This window comes from Pagrus pagrus (genome assembly GCF_965226575.1).
Source record: "Pagrus pagrus genome assembly, chromosome: 11".
Taxonomy (NCBI): domain Eukaryota; kingdom Metazoa; phylum Chordata; class Actinopteri; order Spariformes; family Sparidae; genus Pagrus; species Pagrus pagrus.
Genome location: NC_140195.1, coordinates 13,615,459 through 13,638,552, shown reverse-complemented (window position 1 = coordinate 13,638,552; position 23,094 = coordinate 13,615,459). Strand labels below are relative to the sequence as shown.

The window sequence follows — 23,094 nt, the reverse complement described above, 5'->3', positions numbered from 1 at the left end:
TACATGCTAATGTCAGCATGCTAACATGCTCACAATGACTACCTTATTCAAATTAGAGTAGCATATTAGCATGCTATCATTGCTAAGAATTTGATCTAAATCCATAAAAGACAAGACATTTCAACACAGGGATACACAATATATAATAAATTATCTGCTTGACATTGTGAAATGTATTTCATTGGTATTGGTGTAAATATAGCCGATAATATGAAGTCAAATTGCTTTCAGTGACTTAACAAGAGCAGCACTTAGACTCCAATAGGCAGCTGTTTGCATCTGGAAAGTTGGTGTACGCTCCACCAATAAACACAAAGGAGAAGAAGAAGATGACCTAAAAGAAGAACAAGAAGCAGTATACAAAAATGTGAAATAACCGGTTATCTTATCAGTATCAGCCACAAGAAGAAGGTAGAGACTAATTCTGGATTATTCTATCATCTCAATAAAATCCATATTGTGTGTGCAACCCTACTAACTACATTACAAATCAAAAATGTGAATTTTGCGTGATAACCAAAGTATAAAAACCTACAGCTGCAAATGGGATTTTTCACAACCTGGCAACCCAACTTGTTCTCATTCTTGGCCCAGAACCGATACACTCCTCAAAATCAGTTAAGGATATGGGGATATGAACCACAAAAATATCCTTATTTTGAGTAGTGTAGTGTATATAAAGTAGTTTTCTATCATAACCACTGGCAGGAGGCATCAGTTACAGCTCACTGAGGCTCCTTCATCAGAAACACCTACAGAAGCCTCATGGCCTGATTTTCATTAACACTGAACAGATCTGCATGCTCTTTAGCAAGTTACTGGCAAAACGTCGCAAGTGCCAGTAAATCAAGGAGCAAATACAATAAGAGGATTCAGTCAGCGATGATTCATATCTGTCGTTATCGACTGTGACTGAGAGTCAGGTGGAGGGCGGACGGAGGGCGGCTGTCGCTTTAAGAAGTTGTTGCATGGAGAAGCTGGTGATTTTCCACTCAAACTGATATTAAACGCGCACCAGCTCGTAGAAACAATGACTCTCACAGTCAAATAGATTAAATTGTTTCACTCGACAGGCGACAGAACAAGGAACAACAGGCTGCTTAGAGAAAACGAGAACAGGTAGGCTGGTCCGGCATCTTCTGCTCAAATCACATCAGGTTAATATTGTTTTTAATAAGAGGAAATAAGAGAATAGTGTGCAGCAGATATCCGATGTTGAACTGTTTTTTATTTTTTTTATTTTTTTTAAAGATTATTGATGGATTAGTGATGTATATTGTTTAAATATGGAAGTCGTTTATCACCGTGTTTTGATGCTGGGCAGCAAGCATGTTGATTCATTGTTTCTTTGACATAAACACATCACACTTGCCCTCTTCCTCCTTCATATGATGCTCTGTCTTATTATTTCCGTAGCCTTAAAAAAAAAGAAAAAGAAAAGCCTGCTTTGAAAATAACTTAAGCAAATGATGTTTTGGTTAGAAAACCACGGGCACGGTCTTTGAACCCTGTTTCCTGTGTTTCTAAGCTGATAAGTCGCTGCTCCTCGTTTCTCTTTGATCGTTTGTTTTTTTTGGAGGTGATGCGTTCAGGCGCGCCCTGGGCTACACATACACATGTGCTGTGTGTGTGTAGGTGGAGGTGTAGGTGGAGGTGGAGGTGGGGGACTCCAGGTGAACCTTATCCTGCCAATTTTTGTAATCTCACCCCGACGACGAGAAAAGAGACATAAATCTCTTGAAGGATTGTCAGACAAGACAAAGTTTAGTTCGTAATGTGAAGCTCTTCTCTGTAACTGGCATCATCCTCCCCCGCCCATCTGGAGGAGGTTGCTTCTTTCAGATGGCACCTTTTGATGTCTTTGTTCACAAGACGAAGAGGTCTAAAGCCAAAGGTCAGGATCCTTTGGTGACCGCAAGGTATGCAACAATGCCTTTTTTAGCTTAGCTACTCCCAGCAGGAGGCCTCCTCGGAGCACCTCTGACCGCAGAGACAGCTTCTCAAAACTCCTCATTCCTGCTGCAAAAATCAATTTTAAACTAGAGTGGCACTCGGTAGAGCACATAGGTCCATCAAAACCCTTTTGTACTCATTCATAGATACCAGCCAGGAAGCACTATTCCCTGAGAAATTAACAATAATGTCAGAAAACGCCATGTCTCGCGAGCCTAAAGAAAGTAAGTAAAAATTCCCTAGGTAAAAGTAATGGGGGTCTAATCTGGGCCAAGACCCATCCTCCATCCAAGTTTCGTGGACATCCATTTAGCAGTTTTTATGTATAAACCTGCCAACAAATGAACAACACGGGTTAAAACATAACCACCTTGGCAGTTCTGGCCAAATATACTCAGAGGGCAACTTTTAATGCATGTTTGTACACCTGCTTTTATTGATTTATGGAATTGTTTTTGCGTTTTAAGACGATTTTATGTGTCTTTTATTGGTGTTTATTGTGTCCCTCGTGAGTCTGGAGCTTAAGAAAAATTTCCATCATTATACAAGAGACGGTTACATTTTTTAACCCTTAAATCGTGAGGAAACCAGGCCAAGGTTCACTCACTCCAAGGCTGCTTTATACAGGTCAGCATGTCCAAACGTCAGCGAAATTACTACATGTGATCGTAATTTCACTCAGCTATAAAAATGTGGGTTTGTCCTTTATAATCCTGTTTCCTGTTCATAGCTGATAAGATGTTCCTCGTTTCTCTTTGATCGTCATTTAGATGTTTATTGTCTCCTGCAGGCTCCACACCCACAAGTCACCCACTGAATGAATGACTTGAACTGATGAATGAGTGAATGCATGTGTTTGCACCCTTAAGGGGACGGTCTGTTGAAGAAGTTCTGATGAACTAAGGTGTTTACTAGCTTATATCCGTGTTAAGTGCCACATACTTAACCTACTTTTTCTGTCTCCTCCCCACGCAGTGTATGATTGACTGACGTGTGTCCTTTAATAACCCCAATCCGCTCTCTCAGCAGGATAAAAACTGAGGGGTCACTGTACCTTTTTTAGCCGCAGCTGCAAAAAAAACCCAAAGTTACCAAACTGGGAACTCGCAACAGGTGTCTGTGAAGGGTTTGCCCCTGGAAATATAAGGATTGGTTAAGAAAATATTTGCAATGATAATGTATTGTAACTAAAAATGAAGTAATAACCTTAAGATAAGTGTTGTTTTGCTGCTTAAATGAGAGATAATACTATTTGATCGTCTTTCTAGCGCTGTGATTTCCCAGATTTGTGCGAGACTCCTCAAACACAACACCGAATCATTCACATTTTACACAATTCTCCTCGGATACAAGATAAACACAAGACAACAAGAAAAAAAGAAAACAACTTAATGTAGTTTGAAGTTTAAAACAAAATACAGCAAAATACAAATCCAGTACAGACGTTATGATGTTGCCTTTATTCAACATTAAAGGTGCACTATGTAGTTTTATATTTGGCAGACCCTGCCTACTTTAACTACACCCTATGAGCAAACACCAGTCGGTTTTCTCTTTTGCTCTTTCATGAGTCGACGCACATGAAACAGGCTTTCTCTCTACCTTCAAAACACAAACCCTGTGGTCTCTCTCACAATAGATTAGGCCGCGTCTGTCAGGGGGTTACATAACCAACACAGTCCACAGAGCCTGACGCTGACCAAAATATGATGGATTATTGCGTCGTGCAAAGCTAAGAGGTGTCAAGGGTGTGTGTGTGTCTGCAGAAGTTCACCTGATCCTGGTCAACCCATATAGCTCTGCAAATCCTGTAGGTGGAAATGATCAGCTTTTAATTGTCCGGCCATTGTGAGCTCTGGGAGCAGTGAATGGTATCCAAACAGACCCTGGACGAGCAGAGGAGACACATTACCTTATTAGGCGTTGTTATAAGCTGATACTGTACCCGTTTACATTTCCCAGATAACAAACCACATGTCATGAAAGAACAGAGGAGAGAGATTCGAAATGTATCGCATACCAGAAAAATATCACAGCGTGAGCCTGAATAAAAATAGGTGCAAAGTGATGTTATGAGGGGCTTGTTCTGAATCCAATGCTTCATATTTTAGTTTATAAAAGGCAGTAAAACTCTCAATGCTGCCTTCAGTTCATCCAAGATCATAATTCAAGACCCACCCCCGGCCCAGTGTTGGACCAGCCAAGCCTTTCTTTGCCTCTGACTTGTCCTCTGTGTCTCCAACATGAATAAGAAGTGTGTGTGTGCTTGTGCATATGTGACACACACTCATCCCCCACCACTTGGCCCTGTGTATGTTTGTGGGCAGGGAGTAGTGAGAAGTGGAAATTTACAGTCTCCCACGTTGGTACCTGAGTTGTCTGTCACAGCTCGGCCGCGTCCAATCTCTACTTTGGATTTAATTGTCTTGAGCCAAAGGGGGCGGGCCCTGCAGCCAGCTCCACTTCTTGTGACCCGTGTCGGCAAAACGGCATTCAGTTCAGAGGAATGGTGACAGCTGAGAGAGAGGAACTCTATACATAGTTGCAGCCATGAAGGAAATGTAAGTTTGCTAAACTTCTTTGTTCGAAAGGAGACTTGATTTCTTTTAAGCATCTGTGTGTTTTTCTACATGTTAAAAACAGTTAAATGAAAAGAGGTTTAACTTGTTGGAAATGCTTAGAGTGTATTTGTTTGCTAAAAGGTTAAATAAACAGAGGGAGGAACTGCAGATAGATTTCATTGTTGACTTTTGTGATTCATATTTCTGGTTAGAAAGAGTCAGAGACTTGAATTGAACATCAATGAGGATTTTAGCTGTAATAACATTGTTCTGAGTTTTTTTTTTTTTGTTTTTTTTTTTAATCTGTTAATTTGGAGTCAAGTTTGTCTGGATTAAATCCCAAGGACAGTTTGCCTTAAGACTTATCTGGCGGGCAGACAGCGTCCTAACACCACGCGGGGCAGGTGAAAGCGATCGCTGAGCAGACCGACCAGAGGAAAAGTGGGGGAAAGGGATAAGGAGAGAGACAGAAACAGGATGAGAAGCAGAGTGGGCAAGAACTGATCCAGTTATGTAAGGAGGTCTGAGAATGGAAAAGCGGTTCAAGTTGACTTGTCATGCATAACAGGAAGAGAGAAATCCCAGAAAATGATGGGACAGAGGAGGGGGATGGAGTGGTTGTTGCTCAAGCGTTGATAAAGTGAAGTGCAGATTCCTGAGAGAGAAACGTTTTTTTATTTTCACTTTGATAATTGTTTTTCCTTTCTTTGATTTAATGTCCGTTATTAGACGTTTCACTTGTCACAAAAGTTTTACACCTTTTTTCAGTGAGAACAAAACCCAGGATCTTATTTGGAGGCTTGACACGTTTTCTGTACAACTTGTTCTTTTATCAGAAAGCTGCCTGAGTTTAAGGGGAAGTATTCGATGTTGCTCTTAAAAGGAGAGCAAACCTTTATCACTCACATTACAACCAATCTCGTATTTTGTCTCGTATCACCGTCCGTCTTTTGTTCCTTGAGCCAGCTGGGAGTGTAAATCACATTCAGCTTGGACATGTCTTACTCAGTTATTTTACGGCCTCATTACGGTTTCTTTTCTCTCCTTTGGCTCAGGCGGGGAAATAGGATCCCTCGGTCAGTAATAACAAATCCTGTCTTTCTTGGAAAGGCGATTTACAGTGTAAACACTCAAGTGAACTTAAGCTGTCGTATCTTCCGGAGAGCAGCCAGGGCTTTGGGAATGCAGTGGGATATCTTCCCCCGCTAAATTTGGCTTACAGGGAGGACTGACTTGTTGCTGATACAGTGGCATAAGAAGAACGCTAAAAGAAAAGTTTCCTACAGGGGTCAGGCAAGGTCTCAAAGGCGTGTATCGAGTCCAAAACATTCCCTTCCTTTTTCCTTTGGTGACAATGTACCCCCCTCTGTGAGTTCAATTGGAAAACAGAACTACATCAAAAACAGTGATGTGAATGTGCTCGTTGTCACCAAAGCCAGTTTGAGCTTTATACTTTGCAGCGTGCAATTAAAAAAAACAGATGTTTGGGGATTTTTACACAGTTTCATTCACTACACGTTGCGGTTGCACTGATTCAGTTAGAGGAGGCGTCTCTTGTCTGTCTCAAATCAGCTCCTCGAATATTTCTCCAGTCTGAATGACCTCCATGCATCAGATTAGCAAGATTAGCAACATAGTACTGTATATCATGTCCTCAGCGGTTACACAGCATGCTGTAAAGCAATCAGGAGACAGCATTATCTCCCTAATGCGCTGTGTCTTCTCATCTGTGTCTTATCCCGATCACCTCTGTCTCACACTCTCCCTTTGTCTTTGTCCCTCCCTCCATCTTCCTTTTCTTGCCGTCCGCAGCATGGCACAAAAAGAAAAACTCCAATGCCTGAAGGACTTCCACAAGGACACCCTGAAACCTTCACCAGGGAAGAGCCCAGGCACGAGGCCCGAGGATGAAGCCGAAGGCAAGGCTCCTCAGAGGGAGAAGTGGGCTAGTAAGCTCGACTTTGTCCTGTCTGTGGCCGGTGGCTTTGTCGGATTAGGAAACGTCTGGCGGTTCCCATATCTTTGTTATAAAAATGGTGGAGGTAAGCTGTAGATACACAACAGATGCTAGTGTGAGAAGCCAAAAAAAATGATCAGATGTCTCACTCTGAGCTGTTCCCTGTATCCATTACCCAGGTGCATTTCTCATCCCTTACTTCATCTTCCTGTTCGGGGGAGGCCTGCCCGTGTTCTTCCTGGAGGTCGCCCTGGGCCAGTACACCTCTGAAGGAGGGATCACCTGCTGGGCCAAGCTCTGCCCCATCTTCACTGGTCAGTCCAAGTAAACATATACACCACATACACTGCTCACACACAGAAATAGAAGCTGTGCATCACGGCACAAGCTGTCCCTGACAAAATCATTTAATAATTAATGCTGAGTAAAAGCCTCATTTGTCCAAACAAGTACTCTGCCCCGATTTGCTTCCTGCTTCAGCCCAGTATCATCCCAGTGTAATTGGAGCAGTCTGACTTCATTAGGCTGCCTTGTGTTGTGTAAACGCCATTACACAGTACAGAATGAGGCTGCTCAATTAATGAGAATATAGTCAAGAAAGGTGCAATAACAAGTGGCAGTTTTTTGATAAAAGTCTAAATGTGTGACAAAACGGCATAATAACCAAGTACTATAGTGCTGGAGGGATGTTCTAGCCAACAAATCATGTTGTCTGAATGAAAGAAAACATGTTTATTTGGTGCAAACCCCAACAAATGTCACATTGTCATGAGTTTAAGGGTGCAATATGTAAGATAGGGGGCAGCATTAACTGCCGTTAGTCACCGTTAACAGCTACTAACATAGTCATGTAGATAGCAAGTCCATACTGGGAGTCAGGTTAGGGGGTGTGTGTTGGTGTTTACATTATGGGCCTAAGCTAGCTGGTTAGCCTGCTAACTTCAGTAGATACCTCTGCAACACAACACACAGACGTCACAATGTCAAAGCTGTAATTTCTTTACATGCTGTTGATGATTTTGGGTAATTTGAATGTTTTCAACTAAAACTACATATTGCACCTTTGACAGTTTTTTTCAGTGAAAATGAAAATCCTGATGCAAAAATAATCTTTCACACTTATCTTGAATCATATTGCAATCGCAACATCTGTCAAAATAACTGCAATATGATTTTTTTGACCATATCCTGTTGTCCTAGTGTCATGGAGGAAGAATCCTAATAGTATACTTTAATTCCAGATTTAAGTAGGCACGTACGCATGTATACACACAATTCACCCTTAAATTGCATACTTGGTGCGTGTAATGGATTGATGAGTCCTTGGTTACCATGGAAACAGACCCACCAAGTTGCTAGGCGATGGGAACAGTCTCATGAGAAGATCATTTTTGTTGACGTGGAGCTGCAGTTTGGATCCACTTGCGCTTGTAGGACATTAAAAATCCTCTATGTCTCTCTGTGATGGCGTCATCAGGGTCCGGTTCTCTTGACCTGAGATCACCATGTGCTACCGATACTCTCAAACACTCTTAGCTCTTAGGTGTAGCCCCCCTCTTACCTTTGAGTGACAGCTGTAGACAAGCACGGGGGCCCAGCACCCGCAGCAGCTGCCGTCACACCCTTACTCATGTTCACACGCAGGACTTGACATGAAAAGAGAGGAAACTCTGTGGCACCGGATCTCTAGCAGCTGCTGATGGTCTCCGCTATTCGCGGCAGCGCTGAGGCTGCTGTCTGTCCATCTGCTGCAGCGTCTGGCACAGCAGAGAAAGTCCACAAGTGGCCGCAAAACTGGCCAATCACAAATCCTCACATTGTCCCCCTCCCCCGTCTTCACATGTTTTTTTATCACAAGAAGAATTCATGACTTTTCTCGCCGTGCACACCGGCACACAGTCCAGTACACTCACACCTGTCACAGCATTGACTTGTCTATCAGTTTCAGTTGGTATGTGGGGACGAGGAGGTGGGGAGCAACAGAGATGATCAGTTTAAAAATACTCTGGAGCAGTGGAAGAGTACCGGGGATTTCTGTGCATGGGGTCATGGCAAAGTCATCTAAAAATAGCATAAAAACACTAAGGACATTATAACAGTAGATAGCAGAGTCCAGCCTGGGAAGCTTTCCACTCTTTGAGTTTATTAAGAGTAAGTTGTTCTTTATGTGCGATAGCCTGCTCGTTTTACACCCAGCATCCATTAGGGGTGTGGTCGGGTGTGGTCAAAGTGAGCAATTTGTAAGAAATGGCCACAATTTAAGTTAAAACGTTTAAAAAATCAGCCAACACCACATCTGCTGCAGTTAGCGTGCTAACCTAATGCCACTTTGTACCAGCAAGAGTCTGATAAACACCCTTAGTTTTAGCTGGGAGATATAAAGTATGCCAGCTTTTAGTGTAACAGATGAACAAAATAAACTCACAAAATGTCCAAAAATGAAATTACTAAACAGAAAAATTGTTTCTCTCTTTTACCGAACTAAGACGAGTTTAACTGTTACATTAACTTACTGTAAAACGCACTTCATTCAAACTCGACATAAACTAAATAAAACTCACCAAAATAGTCTTGGTTTGTTTTTCAACCATCACCTCTGGTTTGGACTAAATAAATCCTCAGTTCACCAAGTAGGATGTGAAAAGTCATAGACCTGACTGGAGTTGCTGTAAATCGCCTCCATACTATATCCCCTGTTGTTAAACTGACTTCAGTCGGTCTTGGAGGCTGTGTTCAGTCCCAGTTTGGTGTCCAGCTGTGTTCACTCTCAGGTGGTTAAAGCTGGTTGAGCTGAGCCCTGTTGCCCCCATTTAGCCAATATTTCTCTCAGGAATGGGTGGAGACCAAAATGGAGCTAAAAGGGAGAGGGTGAATATTTATAAGGTGGAAACACAAACTGCACTCTATTTCTGCTGGATGTGTAAAAAGGCAACTTTTGCAGGTTTAAACAAAGCTCAAGCAAAAGCTTAAATACAAGATGTGAAGAAAATCAAAATCATAACGCTGTCTTGGGCAATATCTTGAATTAATGTTAAAATCTGCTTTTCTGTCCTTCTCCTCTCCAGGCATCGGCTATGCCTCTGTTGTGATCGTATCTCTACTGAACATCTACTACATCGTGATCTTGGCCTGGGGACTCTACTACCTGTTTCAGTGCTTTCAGCCAGAGCTCCCCTGGGCAAAATGCAAGCAGCCCTGGAACACAGAATACTGTGTGGAGGACACAGTCCGCAAGAACAAGACCCTGTGGCTGGCAGCCAACATTACCAACTTCACCTCCCCTGTCACTGAGTTCTGGGAGTAAGTAGTCGCTGTCAGCATGCCTAACTAACACATTTCCTACACAAGGCACAGTTTGGTTTTAGTTCTCTATGAACTTTTTTTGTACACCTTTTAATGTTCACTGCATCTCCTCAAAGTTTGACTTGAGACTGAAATATCGAGTGGAAAACAAACTTTTTTCATGCCCTTTTGCTGTGCTACATGTTTGAATTTGATGACAATCCATCACAACAAACTCGGGAGTGTTTATGCAGCATTAGACACTTAAAGGCTCCAGCTTCAAAGCTTTTTCACAGTCTTCTCACCCTCAGAGTCACCCGGCTAAGTCATGGGTTTGTTAGATTTCCACTTTTAGTTTCATTTTGACAAGGTCATAATCTAGAGATGTCATATGACTAATTTCCTCGGGCGTGTTTGAAAAATGAACAAGTTAAGTTCTTCTGTTTCAACTGCCGTTAACCTCTTCTGTGCCTGTGTATCCTCTGCAGACGCAACGTCCTGAGCATCTCCAATGGGATCGAGGACATCGGGTCCCTGAAGTGGGACCTGGCCCTGTGTCTCCTAGCAGTGTGGGTTATCTGCTTCTTCTGCATCTGGAAGGGAGTCAAGTCCACTGGGAAAGTGAGTGCCGAGGCGTAGACACACATCCTCTAGTTATTGTGTTGCCTGGATGCTGTTTGGCCTTTACTTCTTGTCAGTGACAAAACACTGTTGCTCAGAGAAAACCCACATGCTTGGAAGGCAGTTAATTTGGTTGATTTAAAGACACAAGCCTCTGCTGTCCTGGAAGTTACTTGTTGGCCAGACTCACTGTCGGCTGTAAACAGTTGACTGCCCCTCCTTAGTCCTCTTTCTGTTTCTGTTAACAGGACAGAAACTGGGCCAGAGCCAACAGGAGCAACTCTGTGTTTCTATTAAATTATTAACTCTATTAAGAGCCATTTGTGTATTTATATACTCATTTACTGGAAGGTTCACTGACTAAATGATGATCACAGTATTGAAAATGAGATGCCTTTACGCAGTGTGCTTCACGCTCAGTTGGGCATGTACTCCATCCCAAAACCTCACCATGAAGTCTGAAGGCAGCATGCATCACTGTTCACTGGCCTTTTCTTCTTTTTCTCTGTAAAAGTACTTGAGGAAGAGGGGCGAACAATATTTCTTTTGTCCTCCAGTTAGAAAGAAAAGGGAACCTAAAAAGGAAGTAGTGTGTATCCCATGAGGACGATGAGTCACAAGTTGAAAACTGTTGTTCAGTGTTTTGGCAAATAATTCCTTTTTCTTGTCTAGGTGGTGTACATAACAGCAACGTTCCCATTTGTGATGCTGATTGTGCTGTTGGTGCGAGGAGTGACTCTGCCCGGGGCATCTGAAGGGATCAAATTTTACCTTTACCCCAATCTGACCCGCCTGCAAGATCCAGAGGTAGGATCTTCTTCTCTCTTCTTCATTCTCCACATATTAAAGGAATAGTTTGACATTTTAGGGCCCAAATACACCCAAACTGACGTGAACTGAAGAATTGGCAGCAACGAAAGCCAGCTGTTGCGTCGCCTCTGTCTCGGCCAAAAAGCTGCACTTGCAATAACACAACGACTACAGCTGACAGCCAGCTATCTTTCACGTTCTGTGCCTGCATGAGAGGATATAGCGATCCATACCATGAGGTGGCAGTAGTCTGTATTCGTCGTTCAAAAAGGGAAACTGATCGGTTATGATAAAGCAGCATTTTCACACCACTCTTGCTAATATAGCCGCGTTTGATTAAGAATATGTATGATAAAAAGTTGAAAATGGCACTGGCATCTCTGATACTACTCAAGGGGCTTCAGCTTTTTCCCCATTTCTCTTCTTGTTGGCTGATTCGCTTAGCTGAATAGCTAACGAACAGCAGCTTGTTAGTTAAGCATGAAAGTTGGAAACAACCAGCTAGGCTCTGTCCAACAGTAACAAAATCTACAGCTGTGCTGGAAGGTGGATTTTGTTACCCTTTGGACAGACCCAGGCTCGCTGTTCCATCCTCTCTTCACTCTTCATGCTCAGCTAAGCTAACCAGCTGCTGTAGCTTCATTATTAAGATTGATCAATCTTCTCATATATCTCTCGCTAACTCCCTGAAGTGTAAACGTAGATCAAGTTTTACATGCTAAAGATATTTTTCCCTCTCTTCTTGTTGTGTAACTCAATTACATCATTTCTCATGAGCAATTAGACCGACATCAAAACCAAGCAGACATGTCTCGACTGACGCGCAAACGCCAAAGTTTGGAAAATTACTGAGATTTAACTCTGCATCAGAGTACATGATGTTCATTAGGTTTCAAATGACATTTCACCATTACACTCCGTCCACACTGTGGAGTATATGTAGGAGCTTTGCTAATGTGGAAATTGTGGTGACTGTTGCTCTATTTAATTAGTGGTTGCGATGTTTTTATATGAGCAATGAATCAAGTTATTACCTTTGTGTAAAAGTGGTCACTTGTGGTGATGTACACACAAGTAATTATCAGTTCCTCTTAGCTCTACTGAGCTTTGTAGCATCTTTAAACTCATTAATTTGGTTTTACAGCTGCAACTTTAACGTTCTGCTCTTATCAGTGTTTTTTTTCAGATCTTTTCAGTGAAAAATCTCAGCACACACACACAGTTAGTGACTAGCTGGTAAACATAGGTCAGCATTTAGCATCTTAAGAGCTAAAGATATCCCCGTCAGGAGTTGGTGGTGACCAAAACTGAGCTAAATCACAAAAAAACAAAACTCAAAACACAAACTCCAATTGAAAGCTAATGTTTCTCCACATATTTTGGAAATTCAAATAACTAACTGTTTACAAACAAGTTAATGCTATCAACTTAAATGTATAATATTTAACATTTCATCATTAAAATGTCTAAAATCGACTTCACCTATGCCATATATTTGGAGTTGTGTACTTGGATCATTCCAAATTTTCCAACAAGTGATTTTATTCAAGTAGCGCCATGTTTTATTTGGTCTCTGTTGCTATGACTTCCAGGGAAACATTGGATGATATGTCAGAGAGTGAGGGGAAGGTAGTCGGTGAACTTAACCTAAGATAACAGACAACAACTCCTATGATGCAAGCTCCTTCATTACATCGTGAAACTACTTCTTTTGTTTTCATTGTTTTGATTTGAGAGACCGCGAGCGGCAGAAATCTCATACTGTGTGTTTTGAGACCAATCATGTGATTAGCTGACAGTAAGAAGCGCATGATAAAACTGAGTTTATTGAGCATCAGAGAACCTCCTCCTCCCTCTCCTCAGGTGTGGATTGATGCAGGAACCCAGATTTTCTTCTCCTACGCCATTTGCCTGGGCGCCATGACGTCACTGGGGAGCTACAACAAATACAAATACAACTGCTACAGGTGAGCTGTGTTTCCGCCGGGGGGGAAGTGGGACTGTAGTAGTGACCGCAACTCGTGTCAGAGACAGTTGCGTGAAAAGAAAATGGGAACTTCGGTTCCGCCTGTGTTCATTAACAACCTCCATGACATATGTGTGACATAGGGACTGTTTGCTGCTGGGAGGCCTCAACAGCGGTACCAGTTTTGTGTCTGGCTTCGCAATATTTTCCGTCCTGGGCTTCATGGCACAAGAACAAGGGGTGGACATTGCCGATGTGGCAGAGTCAGGTACGAGGGTCCAAGGTGATGGCAGCAGTGATGGTGGGTGCTGCTGCCAAACAAAACAAATGGACAATTGGAGACTCATGAAAAGAGTAAATCAAGCAACCGCAAATTTTAAATGAGCGGAAAAAGTAATTCAAGTGTTTTATTAAAGTCTCGGAAACGATGATGCTGAAATGTAGAGGTATCGGCAATTCCACACTCCTTGAATAAAAGCCTCAAAGAAACAGAATTGTTACTTCAGTCTGAAACATGTTCCACCTTTTCTGAGGACATTGCTTTGGCCAAGTGCTGTGTGTGCTAGCTACACAATGAACTGCGGTGTTTAAGAGCTCCTGTACATCATTATTACAGGTGTTTAGCGGCCTCAGGTCTCTTCATGTCCCACATTGAACCAGCTCATGTCATTTAATAGCTTTGATTTCTTTTTGACCAGGGGACATTGGTAAGAAGATTGGCAACGTAGTGTCTGTACTCTTACTGTATGTGCTGATATTTCTGACCAGCAGCACTGTTAACAAGCTGTGGAGGTGGACGCCACCGGTTCTGTTTCTGTCTTCTTTTACACTCTATGTGGACTTTGAAGGAGATGCGTCTTCTTTCAGCATGCTCGCTCTGTTCAGTTCAAATTAAAACTCTTTCTATCTTTTTAAAGGAGCAATTTGTAAGATATGGCAAGAATTTTAGTTTAAAACATCTTGTACTGAAGTTGGCATGCTAACCAGCTAGCCCCGGCCGGTCCTGTCTCATAATACCACTTTGTACCGGCAAGAGGTGATAGTCTGATATCCTCTATTATTTCAAATGGGAGACATATGCCAGTTTTTAGCAAAATAAGCTCATAGTTTTACCAAACTATATACAAGATGTGAATACAAGATGTGCCATTATATGTGAAACCTAAATTTACAAAGTAAAGCATATTTTTTTTGTAAAGCTGTATTTTGCTCAGCTGTTCACTTGATGCTCATGTGATTGCTGACTTTCTATTTCATGCTCTTATATTCTGTTGAATTGATTCTTTCATCTGCACAGTTTAGATTAGATTATATTATATGTTATAGTTATTGCACACAGTAAGTAACAGGACAACTGTTAATGCAGTTTTGCTTTTTACAAGAAAGTGCTGACAGTAAAAAAAAGTGCATAATAATGTATATGGAATGTAATATATATGTGTATATATATATCGGACAATATACAAAATTGAAAGCAGCTTTGATTTGTCTGTGTGTAACTACACTGTAAACTCTGACATGGTGATCTTACTTAAAAAACTGAAGAAACCGATTACTTCAAAATTACCAAGTAAAGTCAACTAATACATTTAAGTAAAATCAACTTTTCAAATTTACAGTGTATGATAAACAATACGTGCAAACTGTAAATGTTAAAGGTTGTCCTTACTTAAAATTATATTATTAGTCTACTTTATTTTTTAATTTTGAGGTAACTGGTTAAGTTAACTAGCTGTTTATTTTACAGTGCAGCAGAATGCTTTGGCTTTGTTTATACAGTATAAACAGTAGGACGTTATGTAATATACAGTGTAAATATGCACAGTTGAATATGGTGTTGATATTTGTCCTGCAAGTAAACATATACAGGACACTTCAGCACACTCAACACATAGGGCCAACAATGAATCATCACTCAGTCCAGTTCAATTTATCCAGTGTCTTTGCATTGTTGGCCATATTGGATCACGCTTCCTGTAGATTATTGGCTGCGTCAGCCTCTCTAGCTCAACCTTTACATTGTTTTTCCACTTCCCTCATGTCGTCCAAGCTGAAATTAGATAGAAATGTTAATTCCCTTCTCCGCCCCTTCTCCCCGTCCCCTTTATGTTCTCCTTCCAGGTCCCGGCTTGGCCTTTATCGCCTACCCCAAAGCTGTGTCCATGATGCCTATGCCAACCCTCTGGGCCATCCTCTTCTTTATCATGCTGCTGCTTCTGGGCCTCGACAGCCAGGTCGGTATTTTCACAGTGACTGTGGTGTCAAGCTATGAGCAGAATAGTTAGTTGGTGTACTGCGCGTTAATTTCACACAAACACTCGCCAGCTCCACTAGGTTGTTTGCTCTCTGCCAGCCCCAATGTGTAAAACACATTTGGTGTCTCTATGACACATCTAACGTCTCCAAGGTATCGGATAACTGACGGACAGGAAAAGCAGCCTGCTCCCACAAAGGCATTTTACTACACTCTCGACCGTGCTGTGTGAGGATTACAGCCCTTTAAAACCCTCGAACACTGCAAGTTAAGTTTTTTCGGAGTTAATGGACCTTTGCCAAACATTTAGTTAGCAGGAGTCATTACAATTGCTTGCATGTGAGCCATCGAGCGTCGATAGGAGGCAGATCTTTGATTAAGAGAAGATAATCTAAGTAGACAAAACGTTTCTACACCGGCTGTATCACATTTCCTGCCTCCAAGTGTAATTCTACTCCTGTGCTAACTCAGTCCTGCACATGGCCGGCTACTCCTCTCAGCCAACTGCAAGATCAGGCCGATGCTCTAAATTAGAGCACACGTAAATGCATGAGAGAAATGGTGACAGCGTGTGTGTGTGTATGTGTGTGTGTGTGGGTGCATTTTTGACCATAAATTTCATGCAGATTTGCGGTTATGAATGCTATATATTGTTAACATCCCTCACGCATACATGCCACTGTTATGTAAGGGGTTTATTGTTTGGTTCTTCATGCAAGAGGCGTGTTCTCAGTGCATAAAGATAGATAGGAACAATTTAATAAGTTTGTCATGACATTATGTTTCTTATGAGGCAATCCGGAGACAGAGACAGGGAGACGGAGACAGTGATTCACTGTTGTTTTGTTTCTCTTGTGTCTTGGTAGCAACAAACCAGTGTTGCAGAGAGCGGCCCTGTTTAAATTCTCATTACTGGCCAACAAAGACCGCTCTCATTCTCTAATCACTGGTTTGTAGAGGCAAAACAAGAGCTTCATGCACACAGAAAGAGACATTGATTTTTTTTTTTCTCCTCATGAGAGCTTAACAGTTGCTTTTGTCCCCCCACAGTTCGTTGAAGTGGAAGGACAGATCACCTCCATTGTGGATCTATATCCTGACGTCCTCAGGAAGGGTTACCGGCGAGAGATCTTTATAGCCATAATGTGTTTCATGAGCTATCTTCTGGGACTCGCCATGGTAACGAAAGTAAGTTCAACGACAGTCTCTTCTGCGCTCTTACATCCACTGCTTATCCTGTTTAGAAAAGGAAAAGAGACTCCGTGTCGTCTGATCGACGGCAGAGATAGTGCCACAGACTTTCCACTCGCCCCGTTGGTTGTTGCATTGTTAAGCAAATATGCTACCAAATATGGCCTCCCACCACCTTCACCACTCACATCCTGTGTGTCTGAATGGAACAATTCGGAATGCTGTTTTCCGTTTAGCAGTTAACCGTGCTTCAATGACGTCTCAGCACCTGTTGAACTCTGCCTCTGTTGGTGGGGTGCCAGCATTCTTTAGCGCTGCTTTCAACTCCTGCTTTAATGCCCCCCGTCTATCTCTGTGACTCTTTCCTTCCTCACACATCAGAGAGATAATTAATGCAGCTTTCCTTCTTTTCTCTTTCCAGGGTGGCATGTATGTGTTTCAACTCTTTGACTACTATGCAGCCAGTGGTGTGTGCCTTTTGTGGGTTGCATTCTTTGAATGTATTGCTGTAGCCTGGGTTTATGGTAAGTGGAAAACGACTCTATGCGATTTGTAGTGTGTGTCGTTTGTCAAAGTAATGATCCTGAAGCACAAATGATCTCTTTGGGGGTAAACAAAGGTGTCCTTGTGGTTCTTTCCACATCAGTAGTAAATATGTTTAACTGCGTGCAGGGGCGTGGTGAGGGGGATGGGGGAAGGTGTTGGTCCCGCGCTAAATTGTGATTGGCTCCACAGGGTTGCCTCCCACCAGATTACAGTATATCTGCTATTATTAATGAAGGAAAAGCATTTAGCCTAATGAATGAAAGCAGTGCTGCATCTTCCACATTACTGATTCGTTTAATTGCAATAAATCATGTATTTAGTTTTGGCTGTAAAACAGGAAGTATATCTCCACAAATATCTCTCCAAGATTCAGATTAAGGGGTTAAGAGTAATAAAACCATGGCAGGAATTACTTCTCAAACCTGTACAGTCCTTCAATGTGTCGATCAAGGCAATTTATAGCAGGTTTAAATGACAAGTTCAGTAAATTGTCCATCCAGGTTAACCTTAAATATTCTCTCAAACTAAACATAAAACATTTCCTTGATAACAAAAATAAAGATCTGTTACAGTTAACACAAATGATTTCCTCTAAGTTAACTTGAAATATTTTCCAACACAGTTTCTAACTTAAATCTACTCAGTTAAGACACAAATATAACAGTCCCTTAATCATTCCTCCGCCGAGGCCCAACAGTCCCCTTTAATTCAATCAAGCCAAATCCAATACCAAACTCTGTATTGAGCCCTGTATCACTCTAAATTGGAAACCAATCTTAATTTAAGATCACCACATTTTGGATCCGTTTAAAATTGTCCTCCGTCAAAGATACCAGCCACCAAAATACAGCTGAGAAATTAACAAAAATTTAGAAAAATGCCCTCTCACAATGTAAAAGAAATTCCTGCATCCGTTCCTTTATTCAGATCTGCACCAAAAGTTTATTCTGGGTTGAAAATGTAGATTTCTTTTGTCCTTGACCAATTGTTTCTAACTGCTTTACCTCTTCAGGACTGTAAAAACTATTAAATAATATCTTTGGTTGTTCACTGCCCATAGACATATACAACCTATGACAAGGTGTAACAAGTATGCATTGCTTGGCTGTAAACGGTCATAAGCTGAGATGTTTGGTCTCAGAACATCTTGTACAGGACTGTAGTTAAAAATTAGATGTACAGAAATATTGATCAATGTGCAATTTGCTGCTAGCTAGTGTAGCTGATGTGTTTATTTGGAATGAATCACCTTATTCTAATTAATCTACTGAAAACAGAGCAACTGTAAATCTTCCACAGTAAGACTAGTAGGCTGATTTCCATCTGTAGTCCCTCGCCAGATTTGAAAAAGAAACCAAAAGCTGATTAAAGCCACGTATTGATGACCTGCACAGAGGACAACAATATGAGAACACCATGCAATAAAACACACAGGCCTAGTTCACTACAATCAGCACTGAGGAAAGATAAGTGATGACCTAGTGAGCGTGTTAATAACTGACGAAGCAAAGAGTGTTTATACTACATACACATGACCTAGTGGAAGTCTATGCTGCAGACAACAGAGATGAGGGCGCATAAATATGCTAATTTCTGATGGTCGATATGAAGGTCATTCTACGATAACACAACAACATGAGAGTAGTAGATATGTGTGATCAAACTTTGCCCAAACATTTGTTAGAACTCACGTTATTCTTTTATTTGTGTTTGACAGGAGTTGATAATTTCTACGACGGAGTTGAGGATATGATTGGCTACAGACCAAACCCATGGATGAAATGGAGCTGGACCATAATCACTCCTGTCCTCTGCATGGTGAGAGATAATTGGCAGCCTTGAGGAGTGTCACTTTATTGTACTGGAGTCATGAACATGTGATGTGTTGATTCTTTCGAGGTCACGTAGAGGCGTACAACTTGCACGTACTAAATGTGTTTGTTTTTCAGGGCTGCTTTGTCTTCTCCCTGGTGAAGTACAAGCCCTTGACCTATAACAAGGTGTACGAGTACCCTGACTGGGCAATCGGTCTGGGCTGGTGTTTGGCCCTGTCCTCCATGATCTGCATCCCCATGGTGATGGTCATCAAGATCTTACAGTCTGAGGGACCCCTGATCGAGGTGAGATGACTCAACCCTTTTTTTTGCCAAGACCATAGATTAAAGGATCAATATCACTTTTATATTCTGTACTTTAAATATGGAGCTAGAACCAGGACATGGTTAGCTTAGCTTAGCATCAGGACTAAGGAAACAGCTAGCCTGGCTCTGTCCAAAGGTAATCCCCTGACCAGCACCTTCAGGGCCCAGACAAACCAAACCAACATCAAATAACCACTGACACAGAAAGCTGTCTGTTGTCTGTCTTGGCCATCAGCCACCTAACTTGTATGTTCTGCGCCAGCATGATAGGAAAGATATCTTCTTGCGAATAGCACTGGCGAGGAGGCGAAAGTCGGCCTGTCAGACATTGTGTTTCATTTATTTAATCTGTACCAAAATCAGCGTAAAACTGAGATTCACAGGAGCGACTGTGAGTAGGCTAGTTTTCCGTAGCATCACTAGCTTGTCTGCTAGTGCTGTAGAAGAATGCCACCATAAGCATCATCATCAAACCCACTGTCAGCATGGTCAGATAGATAATGCTGCAACAGCTCACAGCTGCTAGCAATAGGGTCACATGACCCTCGCAGTCCATTAAAGTCTCCCCTTGTCGTTACCTTGAGGTCGTCACGCAACCACGCTGACTTAAAGCTGATGTGCTGCCGGCTGTCGCTTCATATTCGGCATACAGACATAACGGTGTCATCAATCTTGTCATCTCACTCTTGGCAAAAAAGCAAACACCCAAATATTGAGCCTTAAACTGCTCCAGTTTCTGATGTTTATTAATCTAATCTCTCATTTCCTTCCCTCAGAGGATCAAAGCTGTGGCAGCCCCGGCGAAGTCAGGCGTGAGCTCTCGCCCGAAAGAGTACAGCTTGAAGGGCAGCGAGCTGACACAGCCCCTGGACCCAAATGGGAACAATGGCTTGATGAAGCCCACCCACACCATTGTAGAAACAATGATGTGAGCGCTCTCTGTGAGAGGAATAAGATTGATGTGCTTTCTGTGTTATTATCATATTTGCTAACATTGATAATAGTAGGTTTACATTGTCCAATATATTCACGTTAGAGATACTCTGGTTTGATTTCTATGAAGAGAGTTATATATTATTGTTGTAATTTTTTTTCTCTTGTAATTTTTTTTTTTATTTTTTACTATATCAATATTGTTGATGTTACAATTGTTGTCGCTGTAGTTGGCACTGATCTCAGTTTAGGCAGTATTTGAGATAGAACATGTTCAATGTTTACTACCTTTCTGTTGATTCCGGAGAGATGAGGAATTGTTTTGGTGTATTAGAAGAAAAGATTAAATTCTCACTTAAATACGTAAATCAGTAAACTAATCGAGCAATTAACCGCGTAAAAAGTAGAAAAAACGTCTAAACACCCTCACCGTGATTGTGGCAGCCTCGTTGCCCCGAGCTAACATCTAATGTTACATCTCTCGTTGTTGTTCTTCTTCATCCCTGCAGTGAAAATGAATGTACCACAAGCCACCCACATCTATCAGAGTACATATCCGTAACACGTTAAGTGGCAATATGCAGTGTATAGAGTTTATCTTGCTTGACGTCCTTTTAAGTTACAAGTTGAACAAGGCCTTGGCCAAATACTGTGAGAAATGCATTCATAAGAAGATCCATCCTGAAAAACAATTAAGACAAAATCATAAAAAGAGAAGGAGGAAGTGAGGAGAAAAGGGAAGTGGCATTTTTTGAGTATTTGTACACTGCCTGTGTGACTACTACAGTCAGTCCCAGTGCATTTATGGAAACCTCTCTTTGCACTTTATATGTCGTTTCACCTTTATTGTAGTATTTGTTTTTATTGTTGCGAGGTATTGCAGTTACATTTGCAACACATTTCAGGAGGAAATATTTTTAGCTTCTAACTTTTTGATATTGTAAACTTTGATATACAGTATCTAGTTGTCTCCTTGCTAAGACAATGACAAAAATAGACTAGAAATCTGACATCAAACATTCTGATTCATAATTATTCACAGGATCTGTTAGAACGTCAGTTAAAAAGTAAAAACATAACATTTTTCTAAACAAATTACCAGCCCTCTCCATCGTGCTCATTTCGTTTGCAGACGTGCGCTGCAGAGCTACCACTGGATTCTAGTTTCTAATGTTCGGTTTAGGCATTTGTATTGTAGAATTTGAATTGTTTGTAAATCACATATGCCTTTTTGTAACAATTTTATACTGTACATCATATGAACACCAACACTGATTTAATTAATTTTACTGAAAACTCAGCAACTTGTTTTCTAAATATCGGTTACATTGTGAGCCTGGATTACATTTTTCAGTGTGCAATATTCATTGAAGCAATGGCAGTCTCTGCTCCATCAAATTCAAAATAAATGTAATGTCCAATAATGCAACAACTCGCACAGTTAAATACAGAATCTGAAGGAATTGTTTTCCTGAAGCATGTGCAGAAGCCACCACAGTACGTGCTGCTTTGTCTGTAAAGATCTTGTGCTACTTGGAGATTCAAGTGTACCAAAGTATTTCTGTCTCACAGTTGTCCCCTTCCAGATGCACATTGCATCATTTCTATATAGATTACAAATAAACATCTTTTTCTTTGGAATTTGTTGTGTCGATTATTCTTTTATTCTCTAAATATCTACATCTATGAAGCAAAGTGGTGAAATGTCTACACATCTTACAGTTATATATTCACTACTATTAAATGGTGTTGGATATTTTTAGGTTGCCATAAATATTAAATGACATGATTGACATGTTACATGAAACATTACAATATGGCCTATAAAAGACTGTATTTTCATTATATGATACTGGTACCAATACAAAACTACTGGTACTGGAACTGTACAGTGGGAAAAAAAACACTTTGGGGACTAAGGGAAAAACAACTGGTCATTTTAGGGAAAGCACCAACTGTGTAGTCTATACAAACAACTTAAACTGGTTGGCTAAATTACCCATGCAGTGGGCTAGAGTTTAACCTGTTAAAGGTCCTATGTAGACCATTATCAAACAGCTGCCATCATCCTCCGAGATCAGGCTCAGGGTGGGAAACTCAAATGTTGTACTGCCGTGTTCCAGGTTGCAGGTCCTATAAGCGTAGGGAATCTCACAAATCATTGTCATTTGACCACTTCCTGATTGATCGGCAACTGAAAATACAATAAAAGTAAAGAATCCTATGGGACATGAGGCCATAATTCAAGTGGTGATATGATAACAATTTGTCTGATTCCCTATGTTTATATGACTTCCAACTTAGAAGGCAGCAGCATAACATTATCCCAGCATTCGAGCTTCCCACCCTGAGCATGACTTCAGAGGAAAATGGCTGCTGTCTGAATTTGGTCTTTTATGCTCATTTTCGTGGGTGTCTAGTAGAAAATGTTTATTTGCTTTGAAACACTCACACAACACACTTCCCTCATACTGTCCATTGCTGCAGCACCTCTATTCACCCTCTGTCGGAAAAATCTGTTTTAGTGCCTGTCTCTTTAAGACCCCCCTTCCGGAATGCCCACTCTACTTTGATTGGACAGCTCTCACAAGCCTGAACAAGGACCGCCCACCATGTTCCACATCAGCTCTGTTGGTGTTTTCTTCAACCGCAGCTGTGCTGGGAGCGTGGCTGACGACGGTGACGACACAGATGTGGCATCACAAACTCACAGAAGACCTCAAAGCTTGTTTAAAGCAATACTGTAACCTGTAATGTAAGTATCAAGTACTTTCCACTGTACCTACAATTAATCACCAGTTGGTATTTTATTGTACTTGATTCATACAACTAGACTACGCTGTAAATCCTGGGCTGTATTATTAAGTGTTACTGAATCA

The 23,094-nt window shown here is 41.4% G+C and overlaps 1 protein-coding gene across 2 annotated transcripts; it reads left to right on the top strand.

The window, feature by feature from the left end:
* The first annotated feature begins 966 nt into the window (after positions 1–966).
* On the top strand, positions 967–21,856 carry slc6a6b (solute carrier family 6 member 6b). 2 transcript variants are annotated; one of them, XM_084367364.1, is made up of 14 exons: positions 967–1,119; positions 6,327–6,556; positions 6,651–6,785; positions 9,537–9,771; positions 10,242–10,374; positions 11,047–11,181; positions 13,048–13,151; positions 13,294–13,418; positions 15,272–15,384; positions 16,455–16,592; positions 17,017–17,119; positions 18,859–18,959; positions 19,091–19,261; positions 20,059–21,856. In XM_084367364.1, the coding sequence occupies exons 2-14, from the start codon at positions 6,328–6,330 to the stop codon at positions 20,212–20,214; spliced, it is 1,878 nt and encodes a 625-aa protein (XP_084223490.1). In that variant the 5' UTR covers positions 967–1,119; position 6,327; the 3' UTR covers positions 20,215–21,856. The 2 variants fall into 2 exon arrangements, with proteins under 2 accessions (XP_084223490.1, XP_084223489.1); XM_084367363.1 differs by lacking the exon at positions 967–1,119 and adding an exon at positions 4,411–4,514.
* Positions 21,857–23,094: the final 1,238 nt, after the last annotated feature.

Bases quoted from the DNA above. Each gene is read 5' to 3' on its own strand.
- slc6a6b (XM_084367363.1), top strand. The intron at 10,375-11,046 runs GTGAGTGCCGAG...TTTCTTGTCTAG, and splicing joins GAGTCAAGTCCACTGGGAAA to GTGGTGTACATAACAGCAAC. The intron at 19,262-20,058 runs GTGAGATGACTC...TCCTTCCCTCAG, and splicing joins CTGAGGGACCCCTGATCGAG to AGGATCAAAGCTGTGGCAGC.